At 53.1% G+C, this 21,098-nt stretch overlaps 1 protein-coding gene across 4 annotated transcripts in view; it reads right to left on the bottom strand.

Moving 5' to 3' along the window:
* The window catches only part of PCSK6 (proprotein convertase subtilisin/kexin type 6), a 169,915-nt gene that overhangs the window by 49,989 nt on the left and 98,828 nt on the right, over positions 1–21,098 (bottom strand). For all 4 annotated transcript variants that reach the window (XM_027520640.1, XM_027520641.1, XM_027520642.1 and 1 more), the window contains exons 7-10: positions 15,118–15,290; positions 9,695–9,907; positions 6,196–6,296; positions 1,730–1,833 (exon numbers count right to left, since the gene is read on the bottom strand). In XM_027520640.1, coding sequence (XP_027376441.1) covers positions 1,730–1,833; positions 6,196–6,296; positions 9,695–9,907; positions 15,118–15,290 — 591 coding nt within the window. The remainder of the gene's footprint in view (positions 1–1,729; positions 1,834–6,195; positions 6,297–9,694; positions 9,908–15,117; positions 15,291–21,098) is intronic.

Raw genomic sequence — 21,098 nt, 5'->3', positions numbered from 1 at the left:
GAGATCAAACCAGTCCATCCGAAAGGAAATCAGTCCTGAATTCATTGGAAGGACTGATGCTGAAGCTGAAACTCCAATACTTTGGCCACCTGATGGGAAGAACTGTCTCACTGGAAAAGACCCTGATGCTGGGAAAGACTGAGGGCAGGAGGAGAAGGGGACAACAGAGGATGAGATGGCTGGATGGCATCAACTTGATGGGCATGAGTTTGAGCAAGCTCTGGGAGTTGGTGATGGACAGGGAAGCCTGGAGTACTGCAGTCCATGGGTTGCAAAGAGTCAGATATGACTGAGCGATTGAACTGAACTGTGCTCCCTGAGTCTTGAACCAGATGAGAAAAACAAGACCCAAGATGCTGTGGCTCACGCAAACATGCGTGCAGTAGACAATCAAACAAGGCTCCGCTCTTCTCTTTTTCCATTTGCTTTTCCTGTGGAATTTCCAGGGCGTCCGGGGAAAGTAGCATTGTCCAGTACACAGGCTGGCCTGAGTCAGTGTTTAATCTGGCCATGCAGGGGAGTTTCAGAGTTAGGAGGCAAGGTTAAAAACTAGATACAACCCCTGTTCCTACTAATTAGGCCAAAACTGAAATGTAGGTCAGCTCCTGTTACAGTGAACCATCACCACCAACATCCCTGTAAGACAAGGATGCATCAGGTCCAGCCAACCTCCTCATTAAAGGAATGTCTCTTGGAACTTGGGGTGACAATGCTTGACCTATATTTTACAGAGAGGAATGTCAGGCTTGGTGTCAAAATAGTTGGATCTGACCCTAAAAAAGGGAAAATGTTCTCCTTAATATACCATGGCTAAATGTAAATCATTTTCAAGTGTCTCTGGTAACAAGCAAGACAGACAAATCCAGGAGCATACTCCTATCACCACCTGCTCAAGAGGCCTTCACATACCTGGCTGCAAGCCCGACCATGGGCTGAGCTCACGGTACCTGGGTCAGCCCCAAGCTGTGATGGCAGACAGCCCTTTTAAAACACAAGGACTTGCTGACAGAAGTTCTACAGTTAGAAAGGAATTCACATAACCGTCTCAGTGTCTTCACTGCACAGATGTGGAAACTTAGGGAAAGCTACTCAGGGCTAACAGTGCAAGTTGCCCTCAGGTGGCATGTAAGCAAACTTCATTTATTATGATTGGCATCAAGCTCATGAATGACTGGGGGGCTTCCCTGGTGGCTCAGGTGGTAAAGAATCTGTCTGCAATACAAGAGACCTGGGTTTGATCCCTGGGTCGGGAAGATCCCCTGGAGAAGGGAATAACAACCCACTCCAGTATTCTTGCCTGGAGAATTCCATGGACAGAGGAGTCCAGTGGAGCACAGTCCATGGGGTCACAAAGAGTGGGACACGACTGAGCTAATAACACACACACATGACTGACTAGATGTAATGCAGTTTTCTTTTAGAATATATTCCTTTGTGTAAAAAAAAAAATAGGCAAAAATTTAAAGAGAACCATGAAGTCAGTATCGGTACTGGGGCCCCTGACATGGCAAAGGTCATGAGGTTTAGGGAGCCCAATACTCAAGTGACTGTAGGTACTCTGCTTAAACTACTAAGTTCGCACTCCTCATTCTTGTGACACACAATTACTGTTGTCTGGGGGTTTTTTTGGTGAGAAATCCATGTTCCCCCATACAGGCTCTGGAAGGTCACCCACAGGCTCTGCCCGGATGGCACCTGGCCCTGCCCAGCCCCCGAGTCTCGGCCGCACCTTTATGACCGGCACCGTTCACCTTCCAGTCGTTTGCTTTGAGGTGGGCCGGCCTGGACGTCTTCACCAGCAAGTGCTGGACGTCCCTCCAGGTCAGCTGGCTGCTGCAATGACACAAGGACAGACAGCTGCACTCACATCAGTTAGCAATGCCGACCGCCAGGTCCATCGGAGGCGGGGCATTGGGGGCTGGCCTCGCTCCTGTACTTGAGGAGGCCCCAAGACACTACCACTTGGCAAGGGTAGATGTCACACCCTCTCGGTCAAGAATCAATTTTGATCCTCGAAGCCTGAGATAAGACAGTGCAGCAGGTGACCTGACACCTGGGGAAGTCCAGCCTTGGGCCACAATCCCCCTGAATCCATGAGATGACGGCACTGTGTGTTAGCATGTGGTGGGAAAACCTGGGCTGGTCTGCACCCCGTGAGGGAGTGCTCTGTGTACTGGGGCACGCCAGCCATTTCCTGTCCATACCCCACTCCCAGGACTACTGGCCACACATTAGAATTTGAGATTCTAGATACTCTACCTTTACGATATATGCATTCTGGTGTGGAGTACAGGCACTTTGTTAAAGAACACTTGCCTACTACAAAAAATGCAGATAAGATATCCTTGCCTGCCTTTTCAACACTTCTCAACACAAGCTCTCAAGACCCCTCTGTCCACAGTGCTAGGACTGCGTCACCGACAAGAGCAGACCCAGTCTTCGACGTCTCCTCCTCAACAGCACCTGCCTGACCAGTCCTCACAAACATCCTTCCAACTGCCTGCTCTTTGTGTGTTTGAAAACATATATAACGTGAAATGCACCATCTTAATGGTTCTTAGACATACAGTCAGTGCCATTAAATACATTCCCTGTGCTGTGCAGTCATCACCACCGTTCACCTCCAGAGCTTGATCATCTTAAGCCACCGAACCTCTACACCCATCAAGCACTAACCCCCCTTCCTCCTCCCATCCCTGGCCCCCACTCCCACCACCTTCCATCTGTGAATCCGAGGACTCCAGGTGCCTTACATGAGTGGAGTCATGTGGGATTTGACCCTCTGTGACTGACTCAGTTCATGCAGTGTGATGCCCTTGCTGCTGCAGGGGTCAGGTCTCCTTCCTTCTCTGTGGCTGCACAGACCACACTAACCTATTGATGGATGCCTGAGGCACTTCCACCTTTTGCTATTGAGTAACGATGCTACAACATGGCCATAAAACCATTTATTTGAGCCCCTGCTTTGATCCCTGTGGGTGCACACCCACAAGTGTAATTGTTGGATCACATGGTAATTCTTTAATTTTTTTGAAGAGCCATTACAGTTTTTTAACAGTAGCTGCACTGTTTTACTTTCCCAACAAATGTCCCCTCTTTACCTGCGAGACATTCATCTGTAGCTTGGGTCCTGGGGGGGTGTGTCCTCCTCCCTGGGGGCTCTCACTCCCCGGTCCTAGCCCTGGCCTCCTCTGACTTCACCACATTCTCTCCACTGTGCTTGTCCCTGGCCAGATATTGGCCTCCTGGCTGCCTCATCGCAACTGCTTCCATTGGTCCAGTTTCCAGATTTTCCTTGGCACAAACTGACCTGCCATCCCCTCATCCACGGCCCCACCTGAGGACCACAGCCAGCCTCACTGTCAGAGGAGGACCTGCGGCCCCAGATGCCCAGGGCCACGTCCTCTGGCAGACAGGTGGGTATAGACCACACCTCTGACAGAGAGGCCAGGTGCAGGACATGACCCCTGCTGGAGAGTTTAGGGACAGGTCACGCCCCCTGGAGGAGAGGTCAGGAACAGACCATGCCCTCTGGTGGAGAGGGGACAAAGGTCATGCCCTCTGGCAGAGAGGGGGCCACAGGCCGCACTCTCTGGCGTAGAAGCCAGGCACGGACCATGCCCTCTGGTGGAGAGGGGGCATAGTCCGCACCTCCTGGTGGAGAGGCCAGGCATAGACCACATCCTCTGGTGGAGAGGGGGCAGACCACGCCCTCTGGTGGAGAGGGAGCACAGACCACACCCTCTGGCAGTGAGGTTGGGCGCAGACTCCTCCCCCTGACAGAAAGACCGGGCACAGGCTCTGCAGTCCAGATGGCAGATGTGGCCACAGCTCATCCTTGCTTGTTTGGGCTGGTCCCTGCTCATGACTGGAGAAGGCAATGTCAACCCACTCCAGTATTCTTGCCTGGAAAATCCCATGGACGGAGGAGCCTGGTAGGCTGCAGTCCATGGGGTCACTACGAGTCGGACATGACTAAGCGATTTCCCTTTCACTTTTCACTTTCAAGCACTGGAGAAGGAAATGGCAACCCACTCCAGTGTTCTTGCCTGGAGAATCCCAGGGATGGCGGAGCCTGGTGGGCTGCCATCTATGGGATCGCACAGAATTGGACACTACTGAAGTGACTTCACAGCAGCAGCAGCAGCTGCTCATGACCGTGGGGCCCACAAAGATGCAGAATGCCTCCCCTCGCCCTGGAAGCTCAGCATAAGGCACCAGGAAGCCTGGGCTTCAGTGCTGACGACAGAGGGTCCAGAAAGGGAGGCTGTGAGAAACTATTTTCCTAGGGGGAAACCCACCTCGTTTCTGATGATAGAAATAAAGTCGCACTCACAGTTGTATGGAAACATATCTAAGAAATGGTGTTGGACATGGTTTCTCATGAAGAAGGGACTGATGTGACATTCCAAAATGGCCCTGAACTCCCGGCTGACCCTCGGGGCTGTTCTCGCACACTAGGCTCTTCCTTCATCTTGTCATGTGCTGCCTGCTAGCCTCCTGCCGGAGAGCTTCTCTCCTCTCCTGGGCGACCTGGCTTTGCCAGGAAGACACTGCACACATGAGCAGCGGTCTTGGCCCTGGAGCCTCCAAAGCCCCTCAGCTGAGGCTGGCAGCATGCCCGTTACAGCTCCTTCCTCCCTTGACCAACCCTTGCACTTACACGCTCTAAGTGGACGCTGTGTCCAGTGATGCCTGCCATCTGTAAAATTCTGAGGATGGGCTACAATGATGAGGAGATAGCGATCAGGGAGTTCGTGAGTCCACAGGCCAGGTTTAATGGAACGAGTGGCACAAAACAGGGTTTGTTTTCTATATATCCTCAGCTAACAAAATTCCTTGCATGTTTCCAAAAAGGGAGGAAAGAAAATATAAAACAATGAATCACTAAGTATGTGAATGCAACTTTCCACACAAGTAACTATTTAGTATTTTAAAATGAGCCCCAGGACACAGAAGTTAAAATTTTGGCTTGAAAATCAAACATACCTGTTTCTTTGTAAAATGGGTAGCATTTGAGTTTTATGCTTTTTCTCCTGATGTGAATCAACAAACAAAACACACATAATTAGATGGACTCAGCAACCCAAACACAACTTCTTACAATCTCATCTGCAGCAAATGACTCTTTCAAAGCCACAGGTTGTTGCTGGGAGCCACTGTTGATGTTTAAACTAAAACCTGTTTGATTCTATGACCGTATGTAAAGTGGACCCATCCAACACATGGCAATTTTGGGGTTTTTATGTGGCTTGAACCCCCTTGACAGAGGGCAGCTGTATTGACCTAAAGTGTGATCTGGGGTGTAGTGCAGGCTTGAGGTTTGCGCCCACCAGCTCCCTGTGCCCCTATGAAGGCAGGAGGCTGTGAGCTTGAAAAAGGGAGAGACAGGAAGGAGCCTCTTGACTCCTATTAAGGACGGCCTGAAAAAGGAAGACATCTGGACATCTGCTGTGACATGGGCAAACCTGGAAGACACTGTGCTGAGTGACGGACAAACACTCTGTGACTCCACTCATTTGAAAGCCCGGAAGAGTCAGACTCAAAGACAGAGAACACAGCTGTGGTCGCCAGCTGTGTCCCTTCCCCAAAGTCACACGTGGAAACCAGACCCCCAGGACCTCAGATGTAACTGCCTATGGAGATGGGATCATAAAGAGGTTGTTAAGGTGAAATGGGGTCCATACGGTAGGCCGTGATCCAGGGTAACTGGTGTCCTTATGAAAGGATCTAAACACATACATGACAAGGAAGCCTGGTGTGCTACAGTCCATGGGGTCATAAAGAGTCAGACACAACTAAGTGACTGAACAACAAACACACACATTCAAAGAAGGCCACGTGAGGACATGGGGAGAAGATGACGCACCAAGGAGAGAAGCCTCAGAGGAAACCAGCCCTGAGACACTCAGTTAGACCTCGGGCCCTGGGACTGTGAGACGGAGCATCTCCTGTCTAAGCTCTGTCTGTGTGATTTTTTGCAGCAGAGCTGTCTTTTGGGGACAGGAGCTGTTTGGACAAAGAGGGACGTCCTGCAGGAGGTGGTGGAGACAATCATACAACAGTGAATATGCTTCATCAACTACACACTTAAAATGGCTTAAATGGTAAATTTTACATTATGTGTATTTTGATACATTAAACACTTTTTAAAAAAGAAGAAAGGTAAAGAAGGGAAGGCAGGTAAGAACTTACTTTGCTTCCAAGGCCAAGGCAATGATACCGGCAACCATGGGGGCCGAGACCGAGGTTCCAGTATGGCCGTCTGTGCAGCGCTGACGCAGGTCTGTGGTCACCTGGCGGGGAGGGGAGGTGGGGAAAGCAAGCAGCCAGGTCAGAGGCTGCCCAGGACACTGCCCCAGGCAGGCTGACTTTGACCTAGGGACGGAAGAGGTGCTACGCAGACACATCTCAGGGACAGAGGTTTCCACGGGTCTGGCACCCCCCAGAGCAACAGGCTGACAGTCGGGTGGGGAGATGGGGTCGCAGCCACACACCCACACCTCTGCAGATGTACCCTGAGACTCCACGGAGAGACAGAATGAAACAGAGGGGCCTCCACAGCAAGACTGCTTGCCAGGGCCCCCATCAATGACCCCAAAGTCACCCCAACTTCAGAGCAGTGTAAAAGACACGCAGGCGCCAGGTGGCCCAGAGAGCATCTCTGCTGTGAGCCAGAGGCCGAGGATGGGTCAGAGGTCACAGACCACCCCTACCAGGATGTCCTCCTCGTAGCTGGCAGTGTCCCAAAGCCCCCACCCTGTCTGCTGCAAGAGCTACATGCAGAGCACCCTTGGGCAGGGCACGGACTCTGAGTCTCACCATGGCACGGCCCGACTGCACCCCCCTGAACTGAGGTGGTGACCTCATGGAGGCACAGGCAGGAGACATCTACTATGCTAGGAGGGGGGCTGGCCCTGCAGTGACCCTCATGCTAGTGCAGATGGAGCGAAGGCTGCCACCCAGCCAGCTGTTAAGTCAGGGGTTTATCCTGGATGATCCAGCAGGCCCGATGTAATCACAGGCCCTTACGTCTGTCAGAGAGATGCGGCTCAAGAAGGACTCGATCTGTGCTGCTAGCTTTAGAGAGGATGCTGGGGATGCAAGCCAGGAAGGTGGGTGGCCCACAGCAGCCAGGAACTGGCCTCGGCAGCCAGCCCATGAGGAGACGGGAGCTCAGTCCTAAAACCACAAGCAACTGAGGTCTGCCAACATGCAGGATGCGTACTGGACAGGCCCTCCTGTTGAGCCTATGGAAAACACGCAGCCCAGCTGACACCTGGACTCAGCCTCGTAAGGCCCAGAAAATAGGCCCGTGGAGGCTGCTGCACTTGTGCCCCCAGAGCTGTGAGATGGCCCAGCTGTGCTGTTTCCAGCTGGGAATCTTGGGATCATTTGTTATGGTGCCAACAGGAGACTAACATACCTGTAACTGCCAGGCTCCAGCCACCCATCTGCAAATCCCTGAGAAAGAATTTCCCCTGTGGGGAGAGTCCAGAGCCTCTTACAAACAGTGTCTTTCCTTTGTCAGGGCTCAGCGAGGTCGACCATCACCCGGAGAGAGGGAGCCCGCGCGGGTCACACACATAGGAAGACTCATGGGGTGCTGGCAGGGACCAGCCTACTCCCCCTCTTCGAACCTGGAGAGGTCAGGGCACCGCGAGGAGGATGCACCCCCTGTGACTCCAGGATCCTCCTCCCAATGGGCTACTGACACACCCTTCCCAGGGCTGCTGGGGAAGCAACACCGGTGCCTGGCACATGCCTGTGCTCAGTCCAAACTGGCAGGAGGGAAATGGGGGTGTCTGGGCAGAAGACCGAGCTTCCAAGAGCAGGGCAGGCCTGGGGCTGGCTCTGCAGCCTCAGAGAAAAGGGTGTGAGCAGAGGAGCCTCCCCTGGCTGGCAGAAGGGGATAGTGGAGCCAGGGTGGGCTGCCCCTTCCTGAGACCCTCTGTGCTGCTGGGGCATGGCGTGGCCGGGGTAATGAGAGTGTGAAGGAGGGACAGGTGCCGTCTCAGCACCAGGCAGTCATTGCCGTCGGCACTCAGTGCACGAGAGCGACAGGGGCCCCAGCTATGCTTGCCATCGGACGCCTGCCCGAACACAGACAAGGGCTGCCGAGCATCCAGCACAGGGCGCGCCCCCTGGCTGGGTCTCTAAGGGACTCAGAGCAAACACCTTGCCTTGGATGAGTTGAAACAAAATCACCTGCCACCCGTGCTACCAGGGAAGGGCCCTGGACAGCAGCTGCCCACTGTTTTCTCCTCCGCCCTCTGCCCAGTGACACACAGTTACTGAACGTCAGGGCTCCGAGAATTCTTCATGAAGAGACGGAGGAATACAGGCATTCTGTAGCTAAGGTGTGTGTTCATGCATGTACACACACACACACACACGCACACACATACACACACGCATGCACCGGCTATGTGATTCATTAAGCACACAAAGCTGCAAGCCCTGCTTGCACCATCCCTCTACTCCAGCCCAGGCCTCTGACAGGTCCTAAGTCCAAGCTCAAACCAGCTAGATATTTAAAGCAACAGGACACCATTCAGCATCTCAGCCCCATCCGAGGGGTGCCTGTTCCAGCAGAAAGGAAAGTTAACAACTTAATGAGTACTTTCATGAGCTGGCCAAGGCCAATGCCAGGCTGGCAGCAGAAGGACCGTTGATCCTCCCGGTACTGCAGAGGACAGTGGGCAATGGGAAGCCTCAGGCTCCCACAAGAAAGTATAAAAATGTGCCTGCAAATAACATTTACAGATGTGGCCAGGCAGCAGAAGAAATGAAAAGAAGCCAGGGAGTTTTCAGGTTAAACCACGCCTGGCCAGCTCCAAGGTCTCATTTTTTAGACATCTAAAAACCATCCTAAGGACTGTGCACTTCAATTCTGCATTGACTTCAACTTGAAACCCTCCCCTCCTACCTTTTTTAAAGTATGAAAGCACCTGGGGAAGGAACAAGCATGAACTTTACCCATACACTAAATTAAAAGCTATTTCTAAAAGATAAACTACACTGATTTATGTTCATTGAAGCCACTGCAGCAGACAAAACCACTCTCAACCTAAAGGGTGTAGAAAAGTCCTTTTGTGAGGAAGGGAACACCCAAGACTCTTGGATTTCTAAAATGTTTCAGCGTAGAGCCAAGACTTTCTCTCCTTCTGTTTTACACGTGGAAATTGAACGGGCCAGTTGGACCCCAAGCAATGTGACCGCAGAATTTAGAAAGCTAAAAAAAGACACTGTGGTGAGAATGCACCCCATTCTTACAGGGTATTTTTAGACCCCCCGAGCCAGAGAGGGTTTTAATTGATATTCTGTGCCAAAATTAGAAAGGCAGGGTCCGAGGGAGGCTGCCAAGGGCCTGGGGTTTACCTCCAGGCACAACCAGTTCCTTGATGGCGAGGCTGAATGCGGCTGAGTCCGAACTGCCCTAACGGCCTCCTGGCCGGGAACCCTGCCCTCCTCGAGCCCCGGGAGGACTCATGGGACCAGGAGAAGGAGCCGTTCCCCCTGGGAACCCCCTCTGGACTCATGGGACCATGACCAGGAGACCCCACTCCCCAGGGCCCCCTGAGGCCTCGTGGGACAAGAGCAGGAGTCACCGCTCCCTGGGGCCCCTGAGGACTCATGAGACCAGGGGCAGGAGCATCCCCCTCCCACCCCCGAGACCCTTCTCCGGACTCACAATTCTGCGCTCGTAGAAGGCCCCGCTGCTGTAGGTGGTGGCCAGGGTGGACGCACACTCCTCCAGGTACCAGGGCCTGTGGCCATTCTCGGTTGTGCTGCTCACGGAGATGGTGTAGACGCTATTGGTGTAGCCATCGCAGGAGCAGTGGTCCCCCTCACGGCCGCCGTTCCCCGATGCCCAGACAAAAATGGAGCCCAGGCCTTGCCGGCCCTGGATGGGAGGGTGGGGACAGGTGTCAGCCCTCACTGGACGCCCCTGCTGGCTGGTCTCAGCCTGGCCCAGCACACCTCCCCCAGGAGGAAACTCAGAAGGATGCCACTTGGACCAGATGGGGGCCCCGAGTGTGTAGTTTCTGGGCTTCCTCTTGATGTTAACAGAGTCCTTGGCAAAACTCTGGATCTATCAGAATGACTGGACGGTACTGAGGAGCGCTCCCTGCTCTTCAGGGGAAGATGCAGGCCCTCCCGTGACCTGACCTGTCCTGTCCCAGGGCCATGCCAGTGCTTTCCTCTGTGGCAACCCATGGTCATAAACACCACACTGCACCCCACGTACGCTGACATGGGAGCTGATGGATGAATCTAACTTTTCTGAATTGCAAGAGCTAGTCCTGGGAGGGAGGGGATGAAGGTTCTGCAAAACCAGCTGCAGATGCACCCTTCCTGGGGAGCAAGATCCTCGAAAAGCAGGTGGCCCAGGACCTATGGGTCAAGGGCCAGGTGCCAGAATGCCCAGGGCCATCCTAGGAGAGTGCCCCAGGGCCTCCACAGGGCCAACACTGAAGCGCTCAGACTGCCAGCTTGGCCAAGTTCCATCCTCACCCACGGGCCCAACCAGGCTCCTCCAGCCACAGACACCGGCTGAACAAGCACACCAGTGCCCGATGGAGCTGACCCGTTGGTCCAAAGGCAGGACCTGCTAGTGGGTGCAGTTGGCCTCAGAGGGTGGAGCCAACACCCGTCTCCAGATGGGCAGGCGCCCCAGGCTCCTCACCCCCTACCCCCTCATCCAAATATGCAGGAGGAAACCCAGGCTTTCCCCAACTACTGGCCAATTTAAAGGAAGCTTTCAAAGGAATCCTGCAACCCTGGTAGCTGTTTGAAGCCCTGCTTCTGATGGGATGCAGACACGTGACCCTGGCACCCAAGGCCACCTGGGTTAAGGTACCCACCTTCCCCGGAGGCGCCAGGACACCCCACATGTGGACCAAGTGGACCCCAGGGCCCGCCCTCTTGTGCCGGTTTGTCTTCACTCCAACATTCCCGCCAGCTCTAACCTGGGGCTTGAAAGACAGCCCAGCCCCCCGCACAAAGCTGCCTCATCCACTCTTGTTCACACATCTCTGGGGAGTCCTATCCCGGTGGCCAGCACAAAGGGCAGTTGCTAGAAGGACTGAGGACACGGGTTTGTCTGTGCAAGTAACACACACAAAGGTCATACAAAGCAGGAAGAATCCGAATGAAATTCAATCAGAGCCTGTCTCTGATTCTCTCACGCGAATCATCTCTGGACACCTTCACCTTCAGTCCTCACCACACTGCAGGTTACTGATCAAAGGCAGTGGGAGCTACATTCCTACTCCTGCTTTGTAGAGTGCTGCTTACATTTGTAAGCACCCACACTACTCACACCGCCCACACTCATGAGTGCCCACAGTGCCCACACTCATGACCACCCATACTCGTGAGTGCCCACACCACTCACATGGCCTGCACTCGTGAGCGCCCATGCTGTTCACACCACTCACACTTGTGAGCGCCCATTCCACTCACACAGCTCACACTCGTGAGTGTCCACACCGCTCACACTCATGAGCGCCCACACTGCTCACATGGCCCACACTGCTCACACTACCTACACAGCTCACATGTGAGAGGACAATGCCTGGGTCTCACTACGTTGCAGGTATGTGCTTGGCTGGTCCAGGTAAGCCCGAGTCTGTGTTTCTAATGAGCTCCCCAGTGATGCTGGCGAACAACAGAGGCCTAAATACCAAAAACTTGCCTCTCCTCACCCTGTACTTTGCAGGGACCCCTGACCCCTGAGTTCTCACAGGCGTCAGAGCATCCAGAGCCTCTCTCCCTTCTGAGAACAGTCTCCTGGAAAAGAGCATGGGAACGGGGCAGAGGAAACACCCAGGGCGGAGGTGTAAGGAACGTCCAAGCTGTCTCTGAGGACTGTGTGTTCACATTCCACATCTTCTGTTCACCTGGAAGCCACGGGGTGGAGGCTCTAGGGCAGTGGTCCCCAACATTTTTGGCACTAGGGACAAGTTTTGTGGAAGATGATTTTTCCAGAGATTGGGGTGGGGGTGGTTTTGGTATGGTTCAAGCACCTTACACTTATTGTGCACTTTATTTCTATTATCATTACATCAGCTCCACCTCAGATCATCAGGCATCAGATCCTGGAGATGGGGACCCTGCTCTAGGGTGAGGACGTGTCAACCCCAGCCGTGAACTTGCACTTCTGTTCAGGAAGACACCACCTCCGCTCCTCAGAATGTGTTTCGGCATCTTGCCAGGGAAGCAGATGGCTCGTCTGTGGGTGTGGAATGCTAGTGAATGCTAGGCACTGGACCCAGCCAGTGCCTTCAGCCACAGTGTGGTAGACTCTCCCATTCTGGGTGACCAGCCACATGAGGACCAATATCCAACACCTCTTTATGCTAAAGTACAGCATCTGATGGTGCCTACCAGAACCTGCACCATCTACCAAAGATGCAGTCGGGTTTTACAGGGGAGGCTGCAGGTGACAAGTGGGGCATCAAGGAGGAAAACAGACGGAAGAATGTGGTTTGGTTTGAGACCATCAAATTTCTAGGAGGATTTTCAGTGACAGCTTCTGACAGTTGCAATTTAAGGTTCCTATGTGACATATTTTATTCAGAAAGACTAAAAAAAAAACAATGCAGTGACCTCAGTATCTCAGGAAACTGACACGAGTGGCAGGAACCACGCGGTCCCTCTGCAGCTTCTGCACTCCTGATGGCTGAATGAGGCCAGCGTGGCTCAGAACTCAGCATGCGGAGCCCTCACAGCTCCCGACACTCCACTCTCTACAGCTCACCTATACACCCGAGAGAGGTCAGGCCCAGACAACCAGCCTGTCTCCTGGAAACAGCTCGTCCTCAGCTCTCAGAATCTTTAGAAATCATCTCATAGAAATGGCCGACACTCAGGATTCACATCTCTCAAAAAGCATCTTCAGGGACGACCCTGGAGGTCCTGTGGCTCTGACTCCGCGCTCCCAATGTAGGGGGCCCGGGTTCGACCCCTGGTTGGGGAACTACATCCTACATGCTACAGCTAAGAGCTCACACCTGCAACTAAACTGCCCATGTGCCACAACTTAGCCCCGGTGTGACCAAGTATGTGAATAAAGAAAATATCTTTAAAAAGCAGCATCTTCCATTCAATAAAAGTGGTCTCTAACTTACACCTAATTTTAGGAGGTTCCCCTTGGTGTCAAGAGTGAGAGCCACATGACCCAGCACACGAGGGATGCTGGAAATTGGGGCAATGAGATCTGTGCATCTGGCAGCGGCTAACGTGCCCGCGCCTGACCTCCCAGCACCCCGTGAGCTCGGCCACTCGCCGAGCTGACTGAAGAGCCTGCACATCTCCTCGGGATCATGAGGATAGAGGAAGACGTCCGTGTCCTTTGTGTAGCTATGGACATGCTGATGTCTACCTGTTCCCCTCTTCTTTTGTCTCATGAGTGTCAGGGTAAGCACAGAGCTGTGAGGGACGTGAGAACGGAGCCCCACTCTGGTCACTCACTTGTCAGACATTCAAGCCCTGAGTGGCCGGGGAGGAGAGAGGGCAGAATAAGAAGCCTCACACTTGTGTACAGTATCACGTGGCCCGGAGCCACCAGACCATGGGGTCTGGGGCTGGGGGTGTTTCAGGAGACAAACACCCCAGCCCCATAGAAGGGAATTAATAGATAGAAAGTGACCAAACTCAGCACATCCAGAAAAGTGACCAGATTGTATTATTCAGACAAAGGAAATCATCAACAAGGGCCTGTGGAGGGGGGCGGGGTGGGGTGCAGAGGGTGGAAAGCCTTGCTTTCAGGACAACCACTGGTACCATCTGACTTGTTAACTATGTATTGACCACACTTTAGTCATGGTGCACAGTTTATGATAAAATAATAACTTTAATAATATGGTAAAAGTATATAAATAATAAGATGTGGTTGACCCAGCCCCACTGTCCTATCTCCCACAGGAGAAGTCAGAGGCATAAACCCTGCCTCGGGAGGCCTAGACTTCCAGCTCTAACCTCGCCGGCATTGCCTGGCCACCCAGGGCCACCGGGACACTGACCACAGGCCAGTGTCTACTCCAGGAAGCTGTCCTCGCCCAGAAATCCACTGTGCCCCCTCCTTGTGAGACCTAGGACCCTCTGCCCCAGCTTTCCTAACTCACAAGGACCCAGAACTGACAACCATGGAGTGACTGGGGTGTCCTCCTCTGCCCCCCTTGGCTGATGGGTTGAAGGCCCATGCTCAGGTGTTTGCTCTGACAGCCCCTGGTGGGCTCCACCCAAGATGTCCTAAATGTCTGGGTGGCACACTGGCGGGGAGGGAGCACCATGGAGACCTGATGCCTTGGGGTTGCCAGGTGAGCACACAGCCTGTGATGGACGCACAGAGCTCCAGGATGGGGGTCCTGTGGGCAGGTGGGCTGAGTCCCAGACACCCTTCCACCTGCAGAGCCCCATTAACAGGCCAGGCGGTCAGTCTAGGACCCCCACCACCCAGCTGCACACCCCAAGATGGGGGCTGTCAGGCTGCGAGGCAGAGTCCTGGGGCTGGCAGGTAAGCTGCGGGCACCTTGGGAGCAGCAACTCTGTAATGAAATGACGTCCCTCTGCTCTGGTTTCGTGGGTAGCTGCTACCCTGAGCCCCCACTTGACTTCTCCCTCACTCTAGCCCTGGTCCCACCTCATCCTGTGTCGGGGCTCTCCCTGAGTCACTCCGACTGTGTGTGTGTGATCCTCAAATTTATTTATATATTTATTTAACTGGGGGGAGCGGTATGTAGGGTCTTGCTTCCCTGATCAGGGACAGAACCCCTGCCCTCACACTGCAAGTGTGAAGTCTTAACCACTGGACCTCCGGTGACGTCCCTCAAATTTATTCACTTCTACCTACATGACAAGATTTCTCCTTACTTCTATGTTGGTTACTTAATATGACAGACTGCAAACCAGCATGAAGCTGATCCCTTACTCGTCTCTTAAAGGGTGAGAAGTAGAGCCCTTCAATGCACAGAGAAGATCGTCTTGGGTTTGTAGAATTGCTTTTAATATTATGTTTTTGGCTTCTTTATTCTTTCTGGTTTTTAATTGTTGAGAGCCCTCACTTTGCCCCTCACCCTGCCCTCCCACCGCGGCTCTGGGTCACCACACCTTTCTGATGCCGTGCTCGAAGGCCTGTCTGGCCAGCCGGCCAGGCCCGTCCACCGTCTTGCCATCATCGTCCGGCCCCCAGCTGGCGCTGTAGATGTCGATGTAATTGGGTCTGGTGCCCAGAGACTTGGCCTCCACCACATCGGTCACATCTCCATCCAGCATTCGGATGCCTGAAAGCACAGGCAGATGTGAGAGCTGTGTGGATGCTGGCCCCTCGTGGGCAGGGTTCCCATGTACAACATCGGGCCCCACACTCAGCTGGGACCCCAGCCACTAGCAACTCCCGCCCTGACAGCCTGGAAACCCTGCTTGAACACAATGTCAGAGAAATTCACAGCAGAACAAGAGGGACTCAGACCTGAGCACCATCACAGGTTCAATGATGGCGCCCACAGCCACGTGGGCCCTGGCTAAGGCCTGAGGGAAGGCTGAGGTCACCAGACGTCCGGCTCCTTGTGGCTGGATGGCCTCAAGAGTGAGCAGACACCAACGCAAACTGCTTTACCTGCTGGCTCCACCTGCTCCCCACTCCTTCACCCTCCATGGACCACAGGCTTGTGTTCCCAGGCTCAGGGTTGACCCCCTAACCCCATGCCAGCATATCTGGAGGCAGGACTTTCAGGAGGTTCAGATGCGGTCATGAGGGGCCAGGACAGGACTAGCAGACTCAGGAGAACTGATGGTGAGAGCGTGCCTCTCATCTTCTCTGCCACGTGAGAACACGGATGGCGGTCATCTGCCAGCTGCCACGCTATGGGGCCCTCACGAGAAAGCAGTGGGCTGGCACCTTGAACTTGGGTTTCAGCCCTCCAGAGCTGTGAGCCACAAGGGCCTGTGGTCTGGGCCGCCTGGTCTGTGAGATTCTGTCATGGCTGCCTGAGCGGTTTGGACCCTCAGGTGTCTGGTAGCAAGATGCAGAGCTGCCACCATTGTTCAAGCCTGGATGTGACGGCACAGGACGGGGGGTGGGGGCGGGGTGGACACCTTGTCACCAGCTCCGGAGAGGAGGCCTGGGGAGGAGGCCCCTCACCCATGGAAGGTAGGGGGAACATGGTGCAGGCCACCAGGGAGACCCTGCCCAACCACCTGTTGTAACCAGTTAGTGACCACAGGGCTACCTCATCTCCCTAAGCTTCTGACGTCTGCAATGTGCAGTGATGAAAGCTGTCAAATCTGCTGAGGCGCCAAAACATCTAAAAAGATGGTTCATATAACGTGCCTGGCACATGGTAAGTGGCCACTGTGTCAGCAGCTAGTTCTGACCCTATCAGTAAAAACCGGGGCAGTAGACCTACCTCCAGGGGCTGTTAACAATAACTACTTTTTTACCTTTATTTTTAAAACATTTACTATTTGACACATGAAGGATTGCCTGGTACACACGTTACAAGCCTATTAAATAAAGCCTGGTACACATGTTAGTTACAAAGCCTACTAAATAAATAACAGACACACATGAACCTCCATCTTGGGAAAATATGAACTTGAACACCTGAGGCCTTGACCCAGGCCTTGACCCAGAAATGTGCGTTAGTTTATCCACTGCCTTAACAGTGGGCGCTTTAATATGAGTGGAAGCAGGCTTAAATAACACAGCGTGCGCTGGGAATTCATCCTTTGTCAGTTACTTATGTTATAAATACCTTCTCCCAGTTAGTGCCTTGTCTGCTCACTTTGTTTACGATGTCTTTTGATAAATAGAGGTTCTCAGTTTGAATAGAGTAAGAGCCGAATCTTCTTTGGGCTTGTCAGCATCTGTGGAGGATGGACCCTCCGTGCTGTACTTTCTCCTTTCTGATTTCTGGGGGTTGACAGCAGTCAGCATGGCCCCTAAAACCATGCCTCCCGGTCTCCGGTCTGTGTGTCCAGGGCCCGTGTCTCCATGGCTGTGTCACAGATGGGACCTTGGGGCTCTTGGAGCCATGAACACTGAGGAGGGGCCACAACCAGTACAGGATGCTGGCTGCTTCGTGGGGCAAAGATGCAGCCCCGGGGCAAGATGAAGCGCAGAGTGCTTCAGGGGGAAGAGAGCAGGGGCTCGACAGTCCAGGGGTGGAATCACATCCCAGCTGCATCTGGCCTTGGGCCAGGGTCTCACACTCTCTGAGCCCATATTTTCCACAAAACCTGCTGGGGCAGTCGGGAGGATAATATAACATTGGGGCCCTGATGCCCTCTTCTTTCTGAAAAAAAGCAGCTGCTTTCTTCATGTCCTTATCTTTGGCAATGGATTCTCCTGGCAAGAGACCCCGCTGACCATACACACAGCCAAAACCAAACCAGTTCTGTCATCTAGGTGGTGACAGTAGCCTGCCACCCTCAGGCCTCTCCAGGCCAGGGATGGGTGGTGGAATGCCAATGTCTGAACAGGAACAAGATGCCAGGAGACATCCCCCAAGTACATAAAAACAGAAGACCGGAATGCTTCCCGACACCTCTCACATGCCTCCTCCAACCTGGAAGAAGAGTGACTGATGTGTGAGGAAGAAAGCATGACATACTGAGATTTTAATTAAGCATCTGTTTTCCCAACACTGACAAGCTGCCAACAAGGAAAAGGTAAATATTTCCAGTGGAGACCTGCTGTTCCGGTATTAGCATTAAATGCTAATGGCTCTCTGGAAATGCCCAACTGAAGAAAACAGTCATCATTTCTTTAATGAAAAAAAAAAAGACTCATAAACTGTCAGGTACAAAAATAATGTGGACAAACCATCTGGATTTGGTTTGTCCTGGTTGTTGGTGTGCCCACACCTGGGCAGCAGGCTGGGTCCAGGGCTCCCGGAAACGGGACACACGGGGCTGACCCGTCCACTCTGAGGTCCCATTTAGCGAATGAGGTGGGAGAAGTGTGACGAGGAGGATGGGGAGGGGGCTTTGCAGGGCCTGCTGGGCAGCTCAGCCCCTGGCAGAGTCACATCCGGGAAGATTGCATAGCTGGGCTTGCCGCAGTCACCTTTCCACAGACTGACCTGCACCCACAGCAGCCTCACTGTCCTGAAGAACCCGACGAAAGCACTGATTTTATAAGTTTCCTGAGGAAGTTAAAAAAACCACCACAATTTTCTCATAGTGACCCATCCTTCCTCCCTTCCCCTGCTCCTAATTTACAAAAGGGAATGACAACCCACTCCAGTACTCTTGCCTGGAGAATCCCATGGACAGAGGAGCCTGGTGGGCTACACAGAGTCGGACTCAAATGAAGCAACTGAGCACACAGCACATGCAAATCACAGGCTTGTGTGTGATGGGCAAACCCACCCAGGGCCACTGCATCGCCCCTACAAGTGCCCTGCATCCATCCACTTTCACAGGCCAGTGGGAGGCAGGCGGTGCTGGACTTGCAGACAGGGTCTTAAAGGAGTAATTAAGCTGAAGTGAGGTCACATGGGTGTACCCCCCATCCGACAGGCCTGGCGTCCTTCTAAGACGAAATTCCAATACAGACAACACAGACCAAGGGATGACCACGGGGAGACAGAGATGAGCAGCTATCTGCTGGTCTAGAGACAGGCCTTGGAAGAAACCAGGCCTGCCGACACCTTCACCTTGGACCTTCAGCCTCTAGAGCCGAGAGAAAATGTTTCTGTTGGTGAGCCAAGGAAAAGACAATTGGAAGAACACCCCCTGCCCTCCTCCCTCTCCCCAACAGGAAGTCAGCCATCAGGCCGTCTGGAGGAGGGAAGGGGAGCCTGACGTGGGCCCACTCCTGTCTATTGAGAAGTAATGTGTTTGCCTTCAGCAAATGAATGGCAATGCAAGAGCAATGAACAGCGGCAAGTAAAATTAGATTGTGGCTTCCTGAGTGTGACAAATGGGCCTCCCCAACAAATTTTGTTCATTAATCCTGAGTTTATTTTAGCAATTTCCACAGAGAATTGATTTCATCTTTCTCTCTTTTTCCACTAAAACTACAGTATATTCTGTCCTACCAACAGCCATTCTGGACTGAGGGAGGTTGCAACAGTTGTTTAGAAATGCTGCAAACCTGAAAGGCTTCTGCTCTCATTATGGCCCAAGACAAATAAGATTCTCAGATCTGTAAACATGCCTGCACTGAACAGCCTCCTTCTAAGACCTGGGGCGTGTCTGCGGGACTGGGAGGCACATGTTAACTTGCCACAGGGTTACAGGAAGTGTCCAGACACCACAGCTGACCACCACACCAGGTCTCCCTGGGCTCCTGTTCAGTCCGATATCCCTCATGGTGGAAATGAGGCAGGAGCCAGTGGTGTCCAGTAAACTCTTGGGGTCCTGCACCGTCTTGGGCCCCTGAGAGGAGGCCTCTCCCAGTAGGTCTTGCATGAACCCTGTCTCTTATTTTCTGTATTCTGATGCTTCAGGCCTTGCTGACCCTGCAGGGACTGAACCCCCACACTCCCAGGCTGGCCAGTTCTTGGAGATGGTACAGGAGGCCCCTAGGATGTCTTCCTTCGGCAAACCAGACAATCCAGAGTCCACCCCACAAGCATGTCTTTCATTGGGAGTGGGGGTCTTACCTTCAGGTTACTCTCCACCTGCCCCAGTCACCCCAGGGCCAGGAATCAGACCACCAGGGGCAGCCCCTAAGCCCCAAGCCCTGAAATGATTCAAACTAGTCCATCTTAAGCCTGCTCACCCCTCCTCACTTGTCTTTTATGCAGAAACCACAATAAGGGCTGCAGATCACTGCTTCCCTTGCCCCTTCTGCCTCCAGAGAGACCCTGGAGCCTGCCATGTGTCCCCCATGGCAGCATGACCCATCCTCTTGGGAACTGTGAGTGACAGACTCTGCTCAGGGACCACTGTCTCCTGACCTGTGGGCCTGTCATATCTGAATAATAATGAAAACTCTATTTCAAAACAGGTCACTCTTTCATAATGAGGTTCTGCTGATTTGTCAGAGAACAGTAAAAAGTGGAAGAACCTCAGCAGTGCGCTGGAGATTTGAAATCCTGACTGAGTTTCATGGTTTCTGCACCAGGGAGCAGGGTCCAGAGAGCAAAGTAGTTCAATGAGGGCTGGCAGGATGGGACAGGGGACAGCAGGCAGGACAGGGACTTAGCCCCATAGGCAGGGATGTGAGGAGCCCTGAAGGATGTATGTCCTATGACAGGATGCCCTGAGCGGGCCTCTGATGAAGACCAGACGGCAGTGACAAGAAGACAGTCACACCACCCAGCAAGAAGGCCATTGGGCTTGTCACGCAGCTCGGACAGGCTCTGTGTTCTCTCCCTGCCTATCTTTCTCACAAGCCCTCAGGAGTGGAACTGCTTCCACTCAGTGTCTGTGCAGACAACCTCAGAATCGCACATGCAGCCTAGAATCGGCTCACCTGTCATCTGGGGAGGATGGTGTCCATACCTGCCCATCTCCTCCTTCCTAAGGCTCCTCTCAGCCTCGGAGTACCATACCCAGCAGGTGGGGGCCTTTGATGAGAATGTGGGGGCTGTGCTACCCACAGTCATTAAATCCCCCCAAACCTCCCAATGGATTTTAAATTTTCCTGCAGTTAAAAACACACTTGGAGCCTTTGAAGATTAATCTGCAGCTTAAATTGTACTCTTAAAATACTCGTAAGCCTAAACAGCTTAATGGAAATGCTAATGGGACTGAGTTCTGTGAGTCTGAATTAACATAATGAACTAATTTATGGGCAAGGATTAATTTAGCTGTTATGTACTTAGCATTCTCCTGTTTATGAAAGGAAAAGCATGATTCAGTTCCCCCATCAAAACAGGGAACAAAAACACCAGCAGGAATGTGGCTGCTGCTGCTGCACTTGAACTTCCCAGAAACAGTCAACAGGCTGAAAAGGCTCCTGCCCTTTGTCCTTCACGAGGCCTGAGCAGGACACCTTTCAGTTCCAGGGCACCGCCTGCCCCCCAGCAGCCTGGGGATCTGTCCCTCGGGCTGGTGGGCTTTGCTGAGCTGGAGCTGGAGCTGAGCTCCAGGGGCAGGCTGTGCTTCAGGTGACCCCATCCTGCCTCAGGGAAGTG

The sequence above is a fragment of the Bos indicus x Bos taurus genome, chromosome 21, assembly GCF_003369695.1.
Source record: "Bos indicus x Bos taurus breed Angus x Brahman F1 hybrid chromosome 21, Bos_hybrid_MaternalHap_v2.0, whole genome shotgun sequence".
Taxonomy (NCBI): domain Eukaryota; kingdom Metazoa; phylum Chordata; class Mammalia; order Artiodactyla; family Bovidae; genus Bos; species Bos indicus x Bos taurus.
Note: the sequence above shows the minus strand (reverse complement) of the source record. Positions and strands in the feature narration are given on the sequence as shown.